This window comes from Callorhinus ursinus, unplaced genomic scaffold (genome assembly GCF_003265705.2).
Source record: "Callorhinus ursinus isolate GAN/ISIS: 27379988/994484 unplaced genomic scaffold, GSC_fseal_2.0 scaffold24, whole genome shotgun sequence".
NCBI lineage: Eukaryota > Metazoa > Chordata > Mammalia > Carnivora > Otariidae > Callorhinus > Callorhinus ursinus.
Window position 1 is genome coordinate 20,499,048 of NW_027397086.1, and position 24,536 is coordinate 20,523,583.

The window sequence follows — 24,536 nt, forward strand, 5'->3', positions numbered from 1 at the left end:
AGTACAAATTAAAACCGCAATGAGAACAAGTATCGGTGAGGAATGTGGAGCCAATGGGAATGTCAAGAGTAAACCGCTTTGGAAAACAGTTTGATGTAATCTAAAGTTGAAGGTGGGTATTACCTATGGCCCAGCAATTCTACTCCAAAATCCATATCCTCTAGAGAAAGTCCTGCATGTGTATTAGAGACATGGATTGAAATGTTGATTTTTTTTTTTTTTACTTCTAATGGCCCCAAACTGGAAACTACCTAAATCTACCTAAATGTCTTTTAACAGTAGGATGTTTAAATAAATTGTGTTATGTTCATACAGTGAGATACTGTGCAGCAGCGAAATAATTGAACTACAGTTGTAATTATCAGTATGGATGAATCTTAAAAACATAATGTTGAGTGAAAAAAAAAGGCTCAAAAGCAGGCAAAATGAAACCATGTATCATTTAGGGACATAACATCTGTGCAGTAATAATAAGGAATAATAATAAGGAAGTGATGAGCACAAAATCAGTACAGTGGTTTCTTCTGGGGAGAGGGAGGTGGGTGATGTGGAAAAGGTAGGGGCTCACAAGGCGTGTGAGTTGTCAGAGGTACTGGTAATGTTCTCTTAAGGTTGTTGCTGGGTGCATATGTCTTCCATTTCTTTATACTGTGCATATATATGTTATATATACTCATTTGTTTTATATTTTCTAATTCAGACAGTTGTTTAAAATGCCCTGGATTAGATCCCAAACACATCTTCTGCACCTTCCTTAATAATCATTTTGTTTTTGGGGCACCTGGGTAGCTCAGTCGGTTAAGCATCTGTCCTCTGCTCAGGTCATGATACCAGGGTCCTGGGATTGAACCCCCACATCGGGCTCCCTGCTCAGTGAGGAGTCTCCTTCTCCCTCTGCCACTCCCCTGTTTGTGCTGTCTCTCTGAAAAAAAAAAAAAAAATATATATATATATAAAAGCCCATCTTTAAAAAATAATAATCATTTTATTCTTCCTGTCAAAACGCCTACTCCCAGTCTTAAAATGTTTCTATCCAAGGAAGGGAAGAGGGATGTCTGCCACGTACCCCACCCTAGTGTGGAATGTTATTCTACCACCCACTAGTCGTTTCCTGTCTGTGATAGATTTACTTCATTCACTGTTGTACAGACCCCTCACATTTCTAAGGTAGCTCACCTTGTCTGTTTCTCTCTGTATTGTCCTGTAGGCTTTTCAGGATCCTTGTCTCATTAATTGAAGATGAATAGAGAGTGTATGGGGCCCTCTTTGCTGATTTGTGTATATGAATATATGTGTTTTTTTACTTGCGAACATAAAACACATAAAATAAGTGAAAGTGCCCTTTTTTTCTGATTCTTTTAAAACACGTCCCATAATTTGGTGTGTTTTCTTCCATACTGGTTTCTATAGCTGATTAGCTTTTTTTTTTTTTTTTTTTTTAAATAGCTCCATGCCCAATGTGGGGCTTGAACTCACGACCCTGACAGGATCTAGAGCCACATGCTTTACCGACTGAGCCAGCCAGTCACCTCTAATTTTTATATCTAATTATTTTGAGAACTCACTAATGAGTTTAAGCCCAGAGACAAATTTCTCTGTACTAGGCTGGCTCCCTTAATTTTTTATTAAGCCATTGTTCATTTATCTGGGCTACTGCCATTTTTTTTTTCTTCCTGCTTTTCACTTGCTTTCTTGCTTCTCCACAAAATAAGTAAGTAAACTAAGAAAATCCATTTCAATGAAGAGATTATTGTGAGCTATTCTAGAAAATAAAAATAACATCACAAACATGAGGAAAGAAGATTCTGGAAATGTAAACTGTAATATCTAACAATTATGTAATGTTTACTATATACCAGACCCATTCTAAATACTTTATTTAATTTACTAATGTATTCCCCACAATGACCCTGTGAAATGGGTACTATTATTATTCGTGCTTTTACAAATGAGAACATGGAGTTACAGAAAGGTTAGATGACTTGCCACACTGTCACATGACAGAGCCAGAATTCAAACCCAGGCAAAATAAGCCAGAGTTCATTCTCTTAACAGCTAAGATAAACTTTGTTGGAGATTGTTACTTCTTGATACCCTTTGTTAGAAGGTATCAGATAAGCCCTACTTTTTACTAGAAGGTATCAAATGAGGTATCAAATAAGCCCTAGATCTTATTCTTTTATTCCACAGCAGAATTCTTCAATGTATCAGATGCTCTTTCTTCCCCATGGGATGCCTTTCTGCCCTCCTTTCTCCAGTTCATTCAGGCATACTCTAGACTCGGGTCAGGGCGTCTTCAGGTTGTGTCTCCCAATTTAGTATGCCCCCTATTTTTGTGGAATAATAGCTAAGTTTTATTTGGCACATAAAATTTACAAGGCACTCTCATCAACTGTCTTTTCCCTGATCTTTAGCATAATCCTGGGAGGAAAGAAGCGTGTAGTACTAACAGGTAGGCAACTTACTCCCTTTGTGACCTTGGGCAAATTCTTTACCTCTTCCAAGTTCAGGTCTTTATCTGTAGATGAGGGTAATGATAGTATCTGCCTCATAGAGATGTAAGCATTAAGTGAATTAATTTGCATAAAATACATGGGTTAGTGCCTGAGTGTTAAATGCTATTTAGTCTTATTTTTCACATGAAGTTTGATCTCAATTTTGTAAAACTGTGTATTTAGGTATGTATAAAACACGATTGAGAAAAATTATGGCAAAATCCTCATGGGGTTGTGTGATGATGAATAATTTTTATTTCTTTAGTCTTTCCTATATCTCCTTTTTTTTTTTTAAGATTTTATTTATTTATTTGACAGAGAGAGTGAGAGAACACAAGCAAGGGGAGCAGCAGAGGGAGAGGGAAAAGCAGGCTCCCCACTGAGCAGGGAGCCCAAGGTTTTGCTCAATCCCAGGACCCTGAGCCGAAGGCAAATGATTAACTGACTGAGCCACCCAGGCACCCCATTTCCCATTTTTTAAAAATAATCAACATGTATAACTTTTTGAGCCTCCCTTTTAAAAAAAAATTTGAGAATAAGGATATAAATCAACCTTTTAATAAGGAATTTTATAAATTGATTTGACTCCTGTATATGTCAGTTTCAAATGTATACCTGTATTTGGATTAAACATTTTCTAGGCTGCTTCGAGTAAAAGGAAGACAGCCACACCTAATTATGCACTAGGGAGGATGCCTGTAATGAAAGTGTTTCAGAACTGAACAATAGTTGGCATTTTAGTCTAATTGCTGATCTTTTCTATATAATTGAAAATTTATAGCTTTTGGTAATAAACACAATTTAAACTCCTTTTCACTCTAGAGTTTCTTCCAAGTTAATTGTTTGTAATAGTCAATGGTGATTAAGTTTTCTGTTCTCCAGGTGGTACAAAGAGTTCCTTAGGGTCTATCTGGTGTGGGGAAGGATCAAAGACTCCTAAGGACGACACACACACACACACACACACACACATACACACAGAATAAGTGGATTCAGTAAAGTTGCCAGATAAAAAATCAACATACAGTAATCAGTTGTGTTTCTATACACTGACAACAAAATATTTGAAAAAGAAATAAAACAATCTCACCATAGCAGCAAAAAGAATACTTAAAAAATATATTTAATCAAGGAGGTGAAAGATCTGTACACTAGAAACTGTAAGACTTTGATAAAAGAAATTGAAAAAGACACAAGTAAGTGGAAAGATAGTCCATGTTCATGGATCTGAAGGATTAATATTAAAATGTCCATAATACCTAAAGCCATCTAGAGATTCAGTGCAATCCCCTATCATAATTCCAAAGGAATTTTTTTCCCTACAGAAATAGAAAAACAATCCTAAAATTTGTACAGAAGCACAAAAGACTCCAGCTAGCTAAAATAGTCTTGGGAAAGGAGAACAAAGCTAGAGGCAATACACTTCCTGACTTCAAATCATACTACAAAGCTGTAGTAATTAAATAGTATGGCACCAACATAAAAACAGACATGTAGTCCAATGAAACAGAATCAAGAGGCCAGAAATAAATCCATACATATATGGTAAACTAATATTTGACAAGGGAGCCAAGAATAACCAATGGAGAAAGGATAGTTTCTTCAATAAGTGGTGTTGGAAAAACTGAATCATCGCATGCAAAAGAATGAAATTGGACCCCTATCCAGTAAATGGACCAATGTCTTAAATGTAAGACTTGAAACTGTAGAACTCCTAGAAGAAAAGAGGGAAAAATCTCCTTGACATTGGTCTTGGCAGTGATTTTTGGACATGACACCAAGAATACAAGTAACAAAAACAAAAATAAGCAAGTGGGACTACATCGGACTAAAAAGCATCTGCAAGGAAAAGAAGCAATCAATAAAGTGAAAAGACAGCCTACAGAGTGGAATAAAATATTTGCAAACCATCTATCTGATAAGAGGTTAGCATTTAAAATATATATACGCTCATACCACTCCATAGCAAGAAAAAAATCTGACTTAAAAATGGGCAGAGGAGGGGCACCTGGCTGGCTCAGTCGTTAAGCCGCCTGCCTTCGGCTCAGGTCATGATCCCCAGGTCCTGGGATGGAGCCCCACATCGGGCTCCCTGCTTAGTGGGGAGCCTGCTTCTCCCTCTCCCACTCCCCCTGCTTGTGTTCCCTCTCTCGCTGTCTCTCTCTCTCTGTCAAATAAATAAAATCTTAAAAAAAAAAAGGGGGCAGAGGAACTGAACATTTGTTTGTTTATTGCAGAACTGCTTTTAATAACAAAAACTGGAAACAACCAAAATGCCTATTAGTAGGGGAGTGAATCAATAAATTGTGACTGATTCGTATAAAATAAATACATCAGATCTACATATATCAATGTAGATCTCAAATTTATAAAATTTAACAACAACAAAAGCAAATCCAGAAAGATATAGTATAATACTATTTATCTGATACATATTGGAGTCACTTCAAACCCTGCCTCGGGAGAGTGTGAAGGGAATGAAAGGTAGTTCAGTTTTATCTGTACATTTTAAAAAGTAAAGCAAAACTAATAAAATCTCAACATTTTTAAAAAAGATTTATTAGAGTGGGAGCGGGGTGGGGGAGGGGCAGAGGGAGAGGGAGAGAGAGTCTTAAGCAGACTCTATGCTGCCTAACACAGGGCTTGATCTCATGACCCTGAGATCACGACCTGAGCCCAAACCAGGAGTCAGATGCTCCACCGACTGTGCCACCCAGGCACCCCTGAACAGACATTTTTTGAAAGAAGACACACAAATGGCCAATAGGTTTATGAGAATATGCTCAGCATCACTAATCATCAAGGAAACTAGGTCAAAACCACAATGAGATATCACCTCACAACTCTTAGAATTGGATGTTATCAAAAAGACAAGGGCGCCTGGGTGGCTCAGTTGGTGGGGCGACTGCCTTCAACTCGGGTCATGGTCCTGGAGTCCCGGGATCGAGTCCCGCATCGGGTTCCCCGCTCAGCGGGGAGTCTGCTTCTCCCTCTGACCCTCTTCCCTCTCGTGCTCTCTATCTCTCATTCTCTCTCTCACAAATAAATAAATAAAATCTTAAAAAAAAAAAAGACAAGAAAACAAGTGTTGGTGAGGATGTGGAGAAAAGGGAAGCCTTGTGCACTGTTAGAGGGAATGTAAATTGGTTCAGACACTATGGAAAACAGCATGAAGGTTCCATAAAAAATTAAAAATAGGGCTATCATATGACTCAACAATCCCACTTTTGGGTATATATCCTAAGGAAATGAAATCAGGATCTTGAAGAGATGTTTTCACTCCCGTGTTAATTGCAGTATTATTCACAATAGCTGAGATTTGGAAACAACCTCAGTGTCCTTCTATTGATAAATAGATGGAGAAGATGTGGTATAAATATACAATGGGACATTATTCAGTCATGAGAAAGAAGGAAATCTTGCCATTTGCTACAACATAGATGGACCTTGAAAGGCATTATGCTAAGTGAAATAAATCAGACAGAGAAGGTAAATACCAAATGATCTCACTTACATGTGGAATTTACAAAGGTCAAACCTACAGAAACAGTCCAGTGGTGGTTGTGAGGGGCTACGTGGTGGGGAAAATAGGGAGGTGCTGGTCAAAGGGTGCAAATTTCCAGTTATAAGCTGAATAAGTTCTAGGGATGTGATGTACAGCATGGTGACTATAGTTAACAACTTGGTATTATATACTTAAAAGTTGTCAAAAGAGTAGATCTTAAATGTTCTTACCACCACCACCAAAAAAAAAAAATTATGTGAGGTCATAAAGGTGTTAAGTAACTATTGTAGTTTGTGGAATCATATGCAATGTATATGTGCATCAAATCACGTTGTACACCTTAAACTTAGACAATGTTTTATGTAAGTTATATATCAGTAAAAATAAAGTATGTTCTCAGAGTCAAATTGTCTGACTGTGAATCTTGGCTTTACCTTTTAATAGCTGTGAGACCTTAAATAAGCATCTTTTAATGTCAGTTGCCTTCTCTGTAAAAAGGGGATAAAGTAGTACCTACATGCTAAGATTATTATGAAGATTAAATTAGATTATTTGTGCAAAAACACCTTTTTTGTGCCTGCCACATAGAGATGTTAGTGTTACGCCAATGCACTCTGTTTCTTCTACCACACGTTTAGGGGTCATCTTTGACAACACCAGTCTAATCCATCAAACAATCCAGTTTATCCATTTTCCTCCATCTTGACTATTGCTGCCTTATTTCAAGCCGGCATTTTTAAAAAAAGATTTTATTGATTTACTGATTTGAGAGAGAGAGAGAACGTGAGAGTATGAGCAGGAGGGAGAGAATCTCAAGCCAACTGCACACTGAGCATGGAGTCCAACGCAGGGCCCGATCTCACAACCCTGAGATCATGAACTGAGCCAAAACCAAGAGTCGGATGCTTAACCAACTGAGCCATCCATGTACTCCACGCTGACATCATCTTTTACCTGGACTATGGCAATGGTTTCCTAACTGGTCTCCCTCCTTCTACTTTTGCCACTTTATCAATCCACTCTTCCCCCCAGAAGGGAGTATTCTTAAAAAAAACAAAACAAAACAAAACAAACATACATTTGAGATTGTATTAGTTATTTACTGCTGCAAAATAAGTTACCTCATGCTTAATGGTTTAAAAACAGCAAACAGTATCTTAGATTCTGTGTTTCGGGAATTTGTGAGTGGCTTATCTGCCTGGTTTTAGACTACTCACATGTCTGTAAGCAGTAGACCTCAGACTCTTGCTCGCTGTTGGTCAGAGGCCTCCCTCAGTTCTTTGTCATGTCAGACTGCATCCGGCTGGTCAGGTGACTTCATGACATGGTAATTGGCTTCCCCTAGAGTGAATAATCTGAGAGAGAGAAAGATTGAAACCAGAGTGTCTTTATGACCTGCCCATAAATGTAGCATACCATCACTTCTGCTTTATTAGAAGTGATTCACTAAGTTCAGCCCACACTCAAGGACAGGGGAACGAGGCTCCACCTCTTGAAGGAGGAATAGCAAAGAATTTGTGGACATATTTTAAAATCACCACACTCCACCCTCTGGCCACAGATCGTTTACTTTCTTCCCATTTGCAAACAACCTCCACCCCAGTCCTCCTAAAAGTCTCATCCCTCTATGGCATCAGCTGGAAATTCAAGATTTTGGCATCTAATTCTGATTCAGATGAGGCTTACACATTTTTCAGAATGTGTAGTTCCTTAGATGTAGCTCCTCGAGTGTAGTTCCATTTGATCTGAAAACTTGTGAACTCTAGCGACAAATTATCTGTTCCCAAACACAAAACTTACAGTGGTAGGACAGGCAGAGAATGATCATTATGGACATTTTTGTTAAAACAACATCCCCTCAAAACAAAACAAACAGGAGAATAGGCATAGCATAACTGCCATATACTTGTGTTTGAAAATGGGAAACGGTAAGAATAGGAATCACTGGCTCACAGTATTCTGAAACCTACCCAGGCACATGTTAGCAGTACCTTGACAAAGACCTGAGCTGTGGGAATGATTCTTCATGGCTCTTAGCACTGCTCTCGGAGCCCTCCTTACTCATGAGAGGTAGCCCATGTTTGTAGCTGCATAGTTTCTCAGCCCGCTCCCTGCCTGTGGAAGCTTGGGGATTCAGAAGCCTCTCTTCATTTTGTACTGATCTATCTCCTTCACTCCAAGCTGGTGGCATTCCTCCCGACATAATTAGCTTTAAAATTTTGTGGGTCTCCTGTGAATCTTATTGGGCTCACTCAATTAGGCAAACCATACCCACACGTCTCTTTATGATAAGCCCTGCTCTAACTTGGGCTTTTGCTGGGGCTCCTGAGGACAATACCTCTAAAACTTCTCAGGAGACCTGTTGTTTAAGTGAATGGATCTCTGGAACACCACCTTGAACACCATCTCTGAACACCACCTGAGATCTTTACAAGATTTTATAGTCACACTCTTAGCTTCATCTTTAGACCTTGCTTTCCTGACAGTGCCCTAGATTTTGTTTTTGCTTGGAAGCCATTCTTAATCTTAGCATCATTTGCCTTCTGGAGAAGCAAGGAATTTTCAAACGCAGTAGGGCCTGGCTTCTTTTTATTTAACAGTGTCTCCTTTAGCTTCTGTCTCACTTCTTATATTTTACATTTTAAACAAGAAACCTAGTGGCATCTTCAAAATCTGTCTTGAGATCTTAGCTAGATCACCCAGTTCATTAGGTATATTCTGTAATTTACACATTCCTGGGGTGATTTTTCTGCCATTACATAATAAAGATCCTCTTTTCTCCAGTTTCCAATAAGATTTTTCTCATTTCCCTTTAAGCCTTCACCCATAGCTTCTCAGTGGTCACCATACTTCTATAAAGTTCATTCAGCACTCTCTGGCTTTTACTAACTCCTCAAAGTCCATTCATGAGCTTCCAAGGCCTGATGTCGAAGCCACTCCCACATTTTGGGTTTTGTTACAGCATTGCTCCAGTTCCAGATACTAAAACATGTATTTGTTATCCATTAATACATAACAAATTACCCCAGATTTAGTGCCTTAATACAATAAATATTTATCATCTCATAGTTTCTGTGGGTCAAGAATTCTGGGATGGTTTACCTGGTAGTTTTGGATTAAGGTCTTTTGTGAGACGGAAATCAAGATGTTGGCTGGACCCACGGTAATCTGAAGGCTTGACTGAGGCTGGAGAATTTGTTCCCATGTTCACCCTTGCTGTAGGCAGGAGGCTTCAGTTCTTCATTACCTTTTGGCCAGAGGCCTCAGTTTCTTCTCCTGTGGGTCTCTCCATAGAGTTGCATGAGTATCCTTTAAGATATGGTAGCTGGTTTTCTCCCACAATGATTGATCTGAGATTGAAGAGTGGGGGAGTTGGAAGTTACAATGTGTTTTATTACCTACTCTCAGAAGTATGCCTTTGCTTCCACCTTATTCATTAGAAGTGAGTCACTAAGGGGCGCCTGGGTGGCTCAGTTGGTTAAGCGACTGCCTTCGGCTCAGGTCATGATCCTGGAGTCCTGGGATCGACTCCCACATCGGGCTCCCTGCTCAGCAGGGAGTCTGCTTCTCCCTCTGACCCTCTTCCCTCTCGTGTTCTCTATCTCTCATTCTCTCTCTCTCAAATAAATAAATAAAATCTTTAAAAAAAAATAAAAGATATTGAGATAGGGGCACCTGGGTGGCTCAGATGGTTAAGCATCTGCCTTCAGCTCAGGTCATGATCCCAGGGTTCTGGGATTGAGCCCCGCATGGGGCTCCCTGCTTGGCGGGGAGCCTGCTTCTCCCTCTCCCTCTACTGCTCCCCCTGCTTATGCTCTCTCGCACTTTGTCAAATAAATAAATAAAATCTTAAAAAAAAAGATACTGAGATAAATTTTAATCAAGTTGCTTTCATCCGTTATTTTTAGATCACCACGCTTATTAATCATAAAGATAATACCAAAAAGTCTGATAAAACTCTGCAAGCAATTCAGCGTGTAGGACAAGCCGTCAACTTGGCAGTTGGACGATTTGTTAAAGTAGGGGAAGCTATAGCTAATGAAAACTGGGATTTGAAAGAAGAAATAAATATTGCCTGTATTGAAGCTAAACAAGCAGGTATGTGATATTGATATTAAAGCCTATTTATTTTTTTGCAGTTTTATTGCTTTGGATATGATGACAAGTTACTGTCTTATTTTGAGTAAAGATGTGTACTGTGCCTTAGCCCTGTGATTACAGATTCCTAGGACATTAAAGGCCTGGATTAGCTTCCAAGAATATTGACCTTCTCTTGGCTCAAATCCTAAATCTGACACATTGAATTCTTTCTTTGGGTAGGGTAGTGTCTTCTATTCTTGCCATTAACCATTGAAAGGCCAGAGACATAGGAGAATGTGAGGCATAGACTCTGCCCTTGAGGAGCATATTAGTCTAATTGCCACCATGTAGAAAATGGAAATAAAATTAGCATGTTCAGGGTTGTAAGTTTGAGCCCCACGTTAGGTATAGAAATTACTTAAAAATAAAATCTTAAAAAAATTAGCATGTTCCTATACTCATAGCAGACAAATCATAGTGATTTCAAATTTTGTGATGTCCCACAATTCTCTATAGCTGGTGGCACAAAAGCCTGAGAGAACCTGGGGTGTCTTGATGGATACAAATAGTTCACCTTTGTTGAAGTATAATTTATCCATTTATTCTTTCAATAAAGATTTACTGAATGCTGGCTATAGGCCAGGCTTTCTTCTAGGCCATAGGGATATAGCTGTGTACATATCCGTCAAATGTCTGCCCTCACGGAGCTTGCATTCTGGTGGGGGAGACCATAAACAAATGAATAGATATATAATAGTTATTCATGAAAAAATAAAGCAGGGTAAGGGTTAAGAGATCAATGGAGGTATATTTTAGAAAGGTCAGGTTTTCCCAATTTTGATGCTGTTAACATTTTGGGCTGAATAATTACTTGTTGATAATTTGTTGAGGGTGGGGCTGTCCTGTGCATTATAAAGTGTTCACCAGAATCCCTAGCTTCTACCTATTAGACGCCATTTGATTCCCCTCTTCCCACACTGACACAAAAATGTTTCCAGACATTGCCAAATGTCCTTCACAGGGTCAAAATGGCCCCCCGTTGAGAACAATTGAGGTAGGGGGTCAGGAAGCCCCTCTAAGGAAGTAACATTGCGGCAGAGTCTGCTCCAATGAGGGCCCCAGCTACATGAGTGAATATCTGGTAGAATGGTACTTCTGGCAAGAAGGAGAGTGAGAAACAGGTATGGGCTTCTAGAAGGGCAAAGACAGGAGCTTTGGACTGTGTTCTAAGTATGATAGGGGGCCTGGTGGAAGGTTTTTTTGCAGGGTGGTGACATAATCTTATATTTAAAAAGGTTGCTGGTGGTTTCTATATGGAGAGTAGATATTAGGAGGCATGAGGGTGAAATCAGAGAACAATTAGAAGGTTGTTGCAGGGGTTCAGTTGATGAATGATGGCGACTTAGATCAGGTCAGCGCATTTGAGGTGGTGAAAATCAGTTGCATTTGGTTGTATTATCAAGGTAGAGCTGATAACGATTTGCTGATATTTTGGATGTGGGATGTGACGGAAAGAGGAGTCATGGATAACTCCAAGGTTTGGAGTATGAACAGCTAGGGAAATGGTGGTGCCATTTACTGAGATGGGCAACCCTGAGGGAAGAGCAGGTGTGTTTGGAGGATCATCCTAAGTGAGATAAAGCCAAGTAAATACAGAGGGACCAACCAGATCATACATGGGCCTGTATGTTATATGAGTGACTTCAGCTATTACTCTATAGATGACAGGTTGCGGAATTTTCAGCCAGATAAGAGACATAGTTTTGTGTTAGAAATCTTTCTGGTAGGATGGAAGAAATGAACAAATGAGGGTTGATTAGAGAGAGTTGAGGATAAAGGCAGGGAGATTAATATGGAAACTTTTACAATAAACCAGGCTAAGCCAAGGCAATGCCTTAGGGATAATAAAGAACAGGGAGAATACATGAAATATTGATTAAGGTGGTTAAATAGATAGGACTTCGTTATTGGTTGACCAACTCAACTGAGTTGACTCGAGTTTGTAGCCATTCACTGTGCTAGTGAATAGATTTTAAGTGGGGAAGGAAGGATGGCCCTCTTCTATTCATAATTTATATTTTGCCTACATTTTAAAGAGGATTTGAAATAGCTTACAATAAAAGATACGTGTTTAATAAATCCATTGCAATGGGAGATGAAAATAAATATACTGGAAACTTTGGCCAACACTGTTACTCTAATTAAGCATGAAATTTATCTTTGTACTTCCTGGAAGGCAGGACACAAATGTGGGAAAGAAAGGGTTATATAATTCTCCTTGTTTGTTGAAAGGAAACAAACCAGCTTGTCAAGTGGAGAGCAACTTCTTTCTTGGCACTAAAATTATTGTGTGGGCGCTTATACAACAGACATTACATAATGCAATGGACAATTTAACAGAAAATGTAGAGATGTTCTACATATTACTGTTTTTTTTTTTTTATAGCAGCCCTTAATTAAAGCAAGAGTAGGGGTTTTTGAATGAAAGGGCAAGCGGAGTCCTACTCACCTTATGGGCTTTGTAGGATGTCACTGTGCTCAGTATAGGGTGAGAAAAGAGGACGTGGTCCACCGACCCGCACTCCTGTAGACTGCGGCACTTGGAAGCCATCTGTTGTCATGGGCTCCCCCTGTTGTCTCTTTTTGAAGTGCCCTTCCCCCTCTTGAGAACTACCTCCTCTGTCACTTCGGTAAGAGAATGAGAATGGCACCTCCTGGAGTTGTGTAGTACGGAAGCCTTATTTTCTCTTAACATGTACAAATTTCAGACTTAACTCGAATCACTCCTGAAATGTTTCTAGCCCACTCAGCCCATAGTAATCAATTTCTCCTTTGGACAATTTAATATTTATTTGAGAGAAATAATGTAAAGTAGTGATAAGGAACTAGGATTTTGGAGTCAGACTGCCTGGATTTCAGTCCCAACTCTTCACTTGATAGCAGTGTGATATTGGGCAAGCTATTAAACTTTTTTAAACCTCAGTTTTCTCATCAATAAAATGGGGTAATGTTAGTGTTTATAGAAGTGTTTTGGTATAATGCATGTATGCATTTGGCACATAAAAGGGCTCAATAAGTATTATCATTATAATTGTTACTTATTTATTTATTTTTTACTTTTCTTTCCTCCGGTGACTTCTTTTTTTTTTTTCTTAAAAATTTTATTTTTAAGTAATCTCTGCACCCAACGTGGGACTTGAACCTACAACGCTGAGATCCAGAGTCACATGCTCTACTCACTGAGCCAGCCAGGGGCTCCTTCTCTGTTGAGTTCTTGCATTGTGTTTTTACATTTTGTTAAGTTGAGGTATAACTGACATATAATGTTATGTTAGTTTAGGGTGTACAACACAGTGATTTGATATTTGGATGTATAGTTGACCCTTGAAAAATACAGGGGTTAAGGGCACCATCCTCTGTGCAGTTGAAAATCCTTGTATAACTTTTGACTCCTCAGAAACTTAACTCCTAATAGCTTACTGTTGACCAGAAGTCTTACCAATAACAAATGGTTGATTAATACATGTTTTGTATGTTATATGTATTATATACTGTATTCTTACAATAAAGTAAGTTAGAGAAAAGAAAACGTTATTAAGAAAATCATAAGGGGGACGCCTGAGTGGCCTAGTTGGTTAATCGTCTGCTTTCGGCTTGTGTCATGATTCCAGTGTCTTGGGATCGAGTCCTGCATCCGGTTCCTTGCTCAGTGGGGAACCTGTTTCTCCCTCTGCCTGCCGCTCCCCTGGCTTGTGTTCTCTCTCTCTCTGACAAATAAATAAAAAAAATATTTTTAAAAAATCATAAGAGAAAATACATTTGCAGTACTATCCTGTGTTTATTGAAAAAAATCTGCATATAAGTGGACCCACAGCATTCAAACCCACATTGTTGAAGGGTCAACTATATTGTAAAATGATCACCATAGTAAGTCTAGTTAACATCTTTCACCAAACATAGTTAAAAATTTTGTGTGTGTTGTGAGAACTTTTAAGATTTACTCTCTTAAAAATATGCAATATTTAAAAAAATATGCAGGGTGCCTGGGTGGCTCAGTCGTTAAACGTCTGTCTGCCTTTGGCTCAGGTCATGTTCCCAGGGTCCTGGGATCGAGCCCCACATCGGGCTCCCTGCTCAACGGGAAGCCTGCTTCTCCCGCTCCCACTCCCCCTGCTTGTGTTCCTGCTCTTGCTGTGTCTCTCTCTCTGTCAAATAAATAAATAAAATCTTCAAAAAAATAAAAAAATAAAAAATATGCAATAAAGTATTAACTATGGTTGCCAAGCTATATATCGCATCCCCATGACTTATTTGGTAACTAGAATTTTGTAATGTTGACTCCACCCAATTTGTGCCCCCTTTCAACATTTTTACTTGTCCCATATTTTTTATGGGAGCTCAGTAAGTATCTATAATTGACTGACTTTAGATTTTCACATTAAGACACAACACTAATTACATATAAAAGTTAAAAATGGCAACCACGAAGCTAAAAGGACAGTGTTGTGACTTTTTTAGGGAGCTAATTTCTGAACAGTGTACACTTTGAACAATTTTTATAATGTTAAGGAAGAATTTGACCATGTTAGTGGAGCTAACCAAATGTTACCATCCCACATAGTTAGAGGAGTTTAATGCCTGGGTTTAGTCAGAAAAAGGAAAAGTTACATAATGCCATATGTACAGGCTCATATGTAGTATCTTTGAGGATTGAGAGCTGTAGGAAAAAGTAACATTTTCCAGAGGCAGAGAGGAAACATTTTTATCCTCAAAGCTATTGCAGACTGATACTTTTCCTCCTGCCCCTTTTTGTGCTCATGAAGGTTTAATTCTAACCTTTTTTCCCTCTGTATATTTTGCTGTATAAACTGTATCAGTAACCTATTGCTGTGTGACAAATTAGTCCAAACCTAGCAACTTAAAACCACAAACATTTATTACCGCACAAAGTTTCTGAGGGTCAGAAATCAGGGAGTGGCTTAGCCAGTGGGATCTGGGTCAGTGTCTCTCTCACAAGGTTGCACTCAAGGTGTCTGCTGGGCCTGTAGTTATCTGAAGGTTGACTGGACTGCAGGAACTGCTTTCCAGTGCCCTCTGTTGGTTGTTGGCAGGCTTCACTTCTTTGTTGGCTTTTGGGCAGAGGCCCGAGTTTCTCATCTATGCCTCTTTGTAGGAATGGCTGCTTACAACATGGTAGCTGGCTTCCCTTAGACAGAGAGAGAGAGAGCAACCAAGATGGCTACCTTAGTGTCTTCAAAAACCTATCTTGGAAGTGACATGCCATCACTTCTGCTGTACCAACCCTAGTATGATGTGGGAGGAGACAACACAAGGATGTAGTAAATTCCAGGAGGTGGGGCTCACTGGGAGCCATCTTGGAGGCTGGCTACCACAGACTTCCTCTATTAGTAGAGTTTCAGCTGTTGTCATGATAGGTAACCAATCCATATCTACAGGCTTGTCTTTTGGGTTTTCCTGTGTTGTTTCAAATTTCTGTTGTCTGAAAGTAAATTTATCATTTCCCTTTCTGTGTGCTTCTGATGTTTTTTTAAAAAGTGATGTAGGTTCACAACCTTGAGGCCATTTTTTTTTTCATTTCTCTTTTTCTTATCACTGCTCAGGTACCAATTTTATATTTTCTTTCCCTGGTATCTCCCAAATCATCTTTTTTATGTTCCTGTAGCTACTGTCCTTGCAAGATCCTTACTGCTTCATACCCACAATTGAAATGCTACCTGAGTAATACCCTGACTTTGAGTCTCTGCTTTCTCCAGACTGACCCTAAATCTTGATTTCATTATGTCACACCTTGTGACCTGTCCATTAAAATTCAGGTTCCTTTACTCAAGATCCTTAGCCTATGGGCTGATGCCTTATTGGGTATATATCATAATATTGACAAGGGGGCTTTTGTGAGAAAATCAATCTATGCACTAAGGTTTATACAGGATGTAAAAAATTACCTTGAACATTGCAAGATGATGGAAAGTTTATTTTTTTTTAATCTTTTTAAGTTAAACAGTAAAGTTTGGAAGAAATTACAGCCTGGCTTCATTTTTAAGGAGAACAAATATTTGTATTGTTTTATTGATGGATAATTGCTAGTACAGAAATCAAAGCATTTTGATAGCAACATTTTGATAGTGAGAAGAGACTTGTTCTAGAGGGTTGGGTGTTCATTTGGTAGAATGGTTTATGCTGGGCATCATAAGAAGTATACATTCAAACAGCAAGCCTCAGAGTCAGCCTGTGTCTTAAGTTCTCAGGAGAGATACTTTTGTTTTTTTCCCACTCAGAGCCCAGGCTGCCCAACAGATAAACTTGCATATTATTTCCCTTTGCCTATGGATGATTTTTCTGGGCCCCCTTATTACTGAGGATGCCTCCCAAGAGGCCCCAAGCTTTGTCTTCTTTTCGTGGGTGTTCGTAAAAACTCTAGCCTCTTCAGGCTGTGGAGATGGGCAGTGACTACCACTCCTGCCCCAGGACTTTTCTGTCCCCTCACTCCTGGCCAAAGCCTTGGCAACTGCTTACTGCCCTACTTTAGGTTCTTCTTTGGTTATTGACCCTTGGGATTTCTCTTATTTGGTCTTACAGAGAAGAAGGCTTTTTTAGATCATGTAGTTTGCCATATCACTAGAAGAAAAATTAAAATATTTTGCGAACTTGGTGAAGGCAACAAATTTCTCAAAGTTCTTAAGAATGTGCCATTATTTTGTCATTAGAGAGCCTCATACGATAATCCTTGTGCTCATCAAGGAAAAGCTGTTTCTTCCTGAAATGAGACTCCAAAGCCAAGGGTCTACTCACATTCCCTTCAAGAGTAAAGTCTGGATTTTAATTTAAGTGCATCTTATTCCCAATTTAACTTTTCACCCTTGCCTTTCTTGTTAGGAGAAACAATTGCAGCACTTACAGATATAAGCAGCTTGAATCATCCAGAATCTGATGGCCAGATCACAATTTTTACAGATAAAACAGGAGTTATAAAAGCTGCAAGATTACTTCTTTCTTCAGTGACAAAAGTGTTGTTGCTGGCAGACCGAGTGGTCATTAAGCAGATAATAACATCAAGAAATAAGGTATTTGTCTTTCTCGTGTTTCTATACTTGTGTCTTTTGGGGTTGTTCAAAAGCGTTTTTTAGGTTAATTACAGGTAATTTGGCAATGCTTATCAATTTTAATTGTTTTACCTCCAGTTGTCTGTAGTTTAAAAGTGGTATTCTTCTGCACCTATAATTCCTAAACAATGTGTGTACTGGGTCTAAACATTTAGATGTAAATAATATTTCTTCTCAGAAAATCGTTATCTACTTGTTGAGGTTTATTCGTGAAAGCTTTTCATGTGTACAAATTTGGGAAGAAAAGCCAAGAACCATGACAGTGTATGTAGTAGAAACCTAGTTGATAAAAATACCAAATTCCTCAGTACCTTTTTTTTTCAGAGTCAGAAGATAATAATTTATAAGCTTAAAAAAATTCAGTCATCTGAAACTGCAGTTATCAACACTATGAGAAATTTCTTTATGCAGCATCCCTAGAGGTTATGAATAATCATAAAGCTTGCAGAATAAATTTAAACTCTCCCAGTCTAGAACTCTTCCAGTTGCTCAGATAATGGTTGTGCTCCCCCATCATCCAGGGAAGCCAGGGCATGGACAGTCACTTCTTTCCCTGGATAATTCCCTAGGCAAGGAGGAGGGCAGTCTGCCAGGGATGGATTGTCTCAATCAGGTTTGAGGACAAAACTACCTGATGGGTGTTGAGTGAACTAAAGGGTGTGAGTTTCAAGCAAAAAAGAAATTGGAGAGGTGGATCGGGCAGTACTGGAGTGATAGGAAAAAAACCCCTATCTCTTTGAAAGATGGAGTTTCTGCTCAGTGGTAGCAATCTGCCTTATCTGTGCTAGTCGCCTGGACTTCCTGAGCTGCCAGGGCAGATTAACGTGCCAAACAGCCATCATATCCTCATTTTCAAAAGTAAACACAGGATATCTGTGTTTTCTTTACCTATCTTGGTCTGACGAAAGCTAATCCAGTACTATTATTTTAGAGAAAAGTATTTGAAAATATGTTTCACATCTATTTACTTTACTTTTAATATCAAGAAAACACCTAACATTGTCTGTTGGCTCTTACTATAGGTTTCTCATTTTTTTTGCCCCTGGCTACCCAAAGCCTCTTGGCAATTAATTTATTCAACACAGGCGATTCCTGACTGATCCATACTGCTTTCCTGCTCTCGAAGCACCGCACCTTCCTTTCCACTCCTCGCTGTGCAGGTGACCTTCCTTCCACTTTCTTGGGAAGAATGGGGTTCCCCACAGCGAACCTTCAGGCCTCTGTGTATTACCTTTGTCACCCGTCTCCCTAGTTCTCTGAAGACTGGGTTACCTCTGTCCTGCACACGTCCACCTTCTCCAGACTTTGCTACATAAATGATCTCTCTTGTACCTCGAGGTGTTTCTTGTACTCTTTTTCCTTTTAATTTTCAAGTAAGCTTGGGTCTCCCCATTGTAAAGACAAATCACTCCCTAGACGATTCTAACCTTTGGATGTGCTTCTGCTTCGCTGGGCTCCCCCTTCCCTGTCTTCCCCTGTGACGACTCCTTCTCAGCTCTCCCCTAGAATTCAGAGTTTCTCCTTTTTCCTCTCTATTCACCCTTGACATCTCAGTCTCTTTCATGTCTACACCTGACAATCAAATATTCTCTGTTTTGCAGGTTCTTGCAACTATGGAAAGACTAGAGAAAGTAAATAGCTTTCAGGAGTTTGTCCAAATATTCAGTCAATTTGGAAATGAAATGGTGGAGTTTGCACATCTAACTGGAGATAGACAAAATGTATGTGTTTACCACATCGAAACATTTTCAAATACATGCATACTTTTTCATTTGGATGGAGGTGTGATCTTTGTGGTCATCTGGGTTGGTTTATTTGCTTATTAAATTTATAACCTTGGTGTTGAAAGCCTTTCATAAAGGAGCTAGGATAAAGTAAGTAAATTCACGTGACTTTTTTTTTTTTTGCATACATGTAATAGTTAAATATGTTCTTACCACACACACTAGGAAAGGTCATATTTGCCTTCAGGGCTCAGATCTAGTACTTCCTCTTTTAGGAAAATACATTTGACTCTTCTACCAGGGCTCAGGCAAATAAATTGAGTCATCATATATATTCTGTTAGTATTTTATTCTATTTCTGTTTTTGTAACGTGTTATGTATTATTCTGCTGTTATCTATTTCTGTCAGTTTTCTCCATTAGAATCAGTAGTAATAAGTCAAGCCATTATTTATCTGCATTAGCTATGTGTTAGGTACTTGATACACATGATCTCATTAATTTTGAAAACATTCCTGTAAGACAGGTATTGTTATTACTGTTTTACACCTGAGGAGATAGAACCTGAGAGGATAATAAACTTTCCCAAGGTCACTCATCTAGCAGGTTGAACTTCATTATATCTGATTTTGGAGCCTGTAATTTTTAACCTACACTGTGATATTAGTTCTTTATAGGTCTCTTCCTCAATTTAGACTATAAGCCCCCAAAATTTAGGGAGGTAGAAGACCATATTATATTTAAGACTTGACTTTCTTTTGTTGGGGTATTCATGCATGAGTTCATCTTGTCAGCAGGTTAGATATGTAATAAGGGACCTCTTGAGATGTTTTGGTGTAGTCCTATAGAGTATCATCATTTTGGATGTGAACTTTCCGGGTTGTAGCTGGAGTTGGAAGATGGGTATTGGCCTGGAAAATGGCAGGCTGGTTTGTATGCTTCACCTAGTGCTTCCTGGACCGTCTGGGTTTTATGGAGGCCTCTTTTTGTCCTGGGGACTAGCCCTCTCTAACAGATTGAGATGCCCTCTTTTTTGCTCATTTGTTATCACTATACAATAGATGGTGTCTTGTATGGCCTACAACCCACAAATGGAAAGACTGACTAATGTGACAGGTGAAAATTTTGTGTAATTCAAATTTCAGTGCCCATAAGTAAAGTTTTGTTGGGACACGGCCATGTTAGTTTGTTTATGGATTGTCTCAGGGTGGCTTTCACACTGCAATGGCAGAATTAAGTAGTTGTTTCAGACTCTGACCCAGAAAGCCTGAAAAATTTATTATCTGGCCTTTTGTTGAAAATGGCTGCTGACCTCTGATTTAGATGGCCATGACCAAATTATTATAAGAGTATTTGGTTCTAGATTTGATCACACTATTTAGGTGCTTTCTGCAATAGCACATATCCTATCAAGGGCTCTATGAAGAGAAACTAAAAGAAAATAATTGAAAGCATGGTGCCTGCTCCAGACTTCATAATCTAGTTGGAGAAAATGATAGATCCGAGAAACATCTTAAGACTGTTTCAGAGCAGGGGCGCCTGGGTGGCTCAGTCGTTAGGCGGCTGCCTTCCGCTCAGGTCATGATCCCTGGGATCGAGGCCCGCATCGGGCTCCCTGCTCGGTGGGAAGCCTGCTTCTCCCTCTCCCACTCCCCCTGCTTGTGTTCCTGCTCTTGCTGTCTCGCTCTCTGTCAAATAAATAAATAAAATCTTAAAAAAAAAAAAAAGCCTGTTTCAGAGCAGCATATTGGTTAAGTTTAACCAGGCATGGTCTCTGAAAGAGTTGACTTCTAAGTATCTAATCTGAAGGAAATAATAGCCCGTAACTGCTCGATAACTAGGTTACTCTTAACGGAGTAAAGCATAGGACGGTTGTTTCCGGTCGGGAGTGAGGTGTATCCACATGGGCACAAGAATGTCAGGTGGGCAGGCCATCAGCGTGTGAGGTGCGAGGCCTCCCCCTGCTCCGTCTCAGGCCCACAGGCCCTGACTCTGCCACCCTCAGTAAGGGCACCTGCTTCTTTTCACACAGTGTATTGATGGATTAGATCAAAGTGGTGACATTTTATCAAACTTTAGCTTGGTTTTGTTCACTTTGTCACTTTTTAAACAATGTTATTTAATTGATTCTTGTTGCATAAATGATTTTTTTCATGAAATTGTTTACAGGATCCTAGACCGCTCAGTGGTTTTATTTCATTTTTAGGATCTGAAAGACGAGAAGAAAAAGGCAAAAATGGCAGCAGCCAGGGCAGTTCTTGAAAAGTGTACAATGATGCTTCTCACAGCCTCAAAGGTAGGGACGCTTTTGTTTTACCTGCTTAAATGCATCCACTTTATATGTTTTGCATTTTTAAAAAGGTCGAAGTGATAACTTGGAGCATAGGCTACAGCAGTCAGACCTCAGTTATCCTTTAGCAAGAAGGCTCACTTCCTTCCCCGGTTCCAGACGGCAGTCAGTCCGCGAGTCAGCGCTGCATGAGCAGCGGGGCGCAAGGTGGTGTGTGAGGTGCCGGGAGTCGGGGCCTGTCACACACGGGCACTGCCCACAGGGTTTGCCAGGCTCGTCGGGGAGCCAGCACATGTACTGTCGAAAAAGTGAGGCAAGTTAGAATCTGTTAAGTAACAGTGGAGTATTAATCCAGCCTTTGGTTTGTTCTGTAAATTCATACGTCTGGTTCCTTATTCTACTTCTAACAAGATTGCCAAACGGCAGCTGGCCAGCAACTCGGTACAATTCAAGAAAAAACTAGTCAACAGCTTGTGAGCAGGCTATTTAGAATTGCCTTTTCTGCTCACAGGGTTTACTCTAGGCTGGGTTAGTGAGGCCACCACAGCAACCCCTGCAGCCGCCTTGCAAGGCTCTGCTCACGTCGAGGCCCCCGGGGCAGCTTTCATTCACATCGTTTCTAAAAAGTCAAAGGTGCATCCCCTGTCCTAAAACACGTGTTCACGTGTCCTCGTGCTCGTTCTTTTTTAGGTTTTGCGCGGGGAAGGCGACGTTTTAAGGTAGTTTTAATCGTGATGGAGATAGTTTCCTCCCCCGCCCCAAATTTTAAGTAAACTTGTTGAAGTGTAAAGATACAGTTTTGCACTCTGCCTTTTTCACTTAACCTTGCTATCGCTTTTTACTCATCCTGCTTCCACTTTTAGTGAGGAGAAGCAGCTGGGTGAGCCAGGGACCCAGGAGATTTTGGTAAAGAACCATTTTTATTAGCATGACACGTTCTCTGTAAGATTTTGTGTATTATGGTATGGGCCCAGTCTGAAAATAAACATTTTCAATTGTTTTGAAGACATGTCTCAGGCATCCCAACTGCGAATCAGCCCATAAAAACAAAGAGGGAGTATTTGACCGAATGAAAGTGGCATTAGATAAGGTGATTGAAATCGTGACTGACTGCAAACCAAGTGGAGAGACTGACATTTCATCTGTCAGTATTTTTACTGGAATTAAAGAATTCAAGGTAAGAATAGAGAGAATATATATGTTTTTTTCTTTCCATGTCAGAGGAACATCTTTAGCGGTAGTATCCATGTTCTGGTATAATATTTTAGGATAGATGCTTCACAAAAACAGAGATTTTTCTTTAAGACAGTGCCACTCTGTATAAACTTAATATTCGGTAACATTTGCTTTAGTGTGGTTTGTACAGAGAACGTTGGTCTGGGGTTATGGTAGCTGCCGGGCCCTGTGTCGCTGCATGGTTCAGCAGGAGCCTCCTGTCCTCTGTTTAGAAAGATGTTCCCTGCCCAGTCTTCTGAGGAGTGCTGTGCTATCTGTCCGGGGCTGATGACAGACAGCAAATCGTTTCTGCTGGAATCCCTACTTGTCCCTGAGCTCTAGGGTGGATATTTTGAGACTTTAATAATAGTAATAGTATTCATGTTAATTAAAATCTGGAATGAACACTAATACATGCTAACATGTATTGTTGAGCATTTACTCTGTGCCAACCCTGTTCCAAATGCTTTAAATATATGTACCTGTAAAATCCTATAAGAACTATTGCTACTATACTGTTGAGGAGACTGAGAAATAGAGATTAAGTAATTTGCCAGCAAGGAAGTGCCAGAGTCAGGATTTGAATCCAGGCAGTCTGACTCAGAATCGCCCCCCATTTTCGGGCAGAACTTCTCATGGGAAGTCAGAGGGCTGCTGAAGGTGCTCTCTGGGTCTGATTGAGGAGGGCCCTAGGAAATCATCTCGTACAAGCCCTCATTTAACAGCTGGGAAGACTAAGGCCCTTGGAAGTTATCTAATAGGCTAAGGGCTGCAACAAAGATGGCATTCCTTCCATCTTTTTAATTCCTACTTAGGTAGGAACATGGGGTGAAAGAAAGTCATGGAAAGAACAGTTATTTTTAGGGGCTGTTGTCTTCATGAATATTATCTAATTTAGTCACTAACTTCCCTTTTAGGTGGGTACTATTATCATTGTGTTTTTGAGGAGGAAAGCTAGTAAGTGGTGGAACCCTTTAGAACCAGGACTGGCTAATCCCAAAGTCCATGACCTTTCAGTTGATGCCTGTGGGTTTGCTTGTATGCTGCTGGTCCTGCCCTAACTCTCTTTCTGAGGGGAAAGAAGCTACAAAGTCCAGTTATTGTTTTAGAGTTTATATTGTCTAAGGGATTTTAGAGCTTATTTTTCTAATCCCCTCTTTTTATAAAGGCTGAGGGGGAGATGTCTTCTCGAGGGTTAAAGGGTAATTAGGGAAACAAATAGGACGAGAGCCAAGTCTTTTGCTTCTTGGTGCTACACTTGGGTTCCAGGTTACCTCGGGGCGGCGCTGTGCCTGAGGCTGCTGCAGCCGGGCTAGCGCAGTCTGCAGGGCAGAGCTGTTACGGATAGACCCCATCTCACCGTCAGTGGGTATCTTTTTGGCATCTTACCGTTTTTCCTGGTGGAGAGTATAATCTGTAAACGGAGACGGGATGCTTTACTGTGCTCGGTACTGTGGATATGTGGACAAATCTTAGGAAACCATATAAATGAATGGCTTTTGGAAAAACGTCTCCTCCCAGTTGCTGTTATTTCTTTTTATTTTATTTTTAAAAACATTTTTTTAAGACTATTTATTTGTCAGAGAGAGAGAGAGAGAGCACAAGCAGGGGGAGCTGCAGGCAGAGGGAGAGGGAGAAGCAGGCTCCCCACTGAGCAGGGAGCCCAATGGGGGACTCGATCCCAGGACCCTGGGACCATGACCTGAGCTGAAGGCAGACGCTTAACCGACTGAGCCACCCAGGCGCCCCTTGTCAATTCCATACCTTACTTTTATCCATGTTCTTTCCTAGCTTAAAAAAAAAAAATTGCCATCTACCTAGGATGGGGTGGTTACTGGAGACACCTTGGGCCAAGAGGAGAAGGGGAAGCAGGCCCTGACTGTGGCCTCTTGACCTTCCCAAATCTTGGTGTTTTCGTGGGTCCTGTGAAAACGGGTCAGATGTAAGGATTGACTTGAGACTATGTTTGTGAAAGGACTTTAAAGTGCTAAACAAATGGACGCTATTCTTACCAGCACATTCAATGTGAGCACTGTCATGGTCATCACTGCGGATCGCCTCTTGGCCCAAGTTGTTTTTGTGATACCACTCGTGGGCTGGAGTTTAG

The 24,536-nt window shown here is 40.0% G+C and overlaps 1 protein-coding gene across 4 annotated transcripts in view; it reads left to right on the plus strand.

Moving 5' to 3' along the window:
• The window catches only part of CTNNAL1 (catenin alpha like 1), a 60,372-nt gene that overhangs the window by 4,878 nt on the left and 30,958 nt on the right, over nt 1–24,536 (plus strand). For 3 of the 4 annotated variants that reach the window (XM_073876599.1, XM_025888428.2, XM_073876600.1), the window contains 5 exons: nt 9,909–10,098; nt 16,975–17,162; nt 18,803–18,922; nt 21,131–21,220; nt 22,221–22,391. In XM_073876599.1, the coding sequence (XP_073732700.1) occupies nt 9,909–10,098; nt 16,975–17,162; nt 18,803–18,922; nt 21,131–21,220; nt 22,221–22,391 (759 nt within the window). The remainder of the gene's footprint in view (nt 1–9,908; nt 10,099–16,974; nt 17,163–18,802; nt 18,923–21,130; nt 21,221–22,220; nt 22,392–24,536) is intronic. The other variant, XM_073876601.1, reaches the window with a different exon arrangement.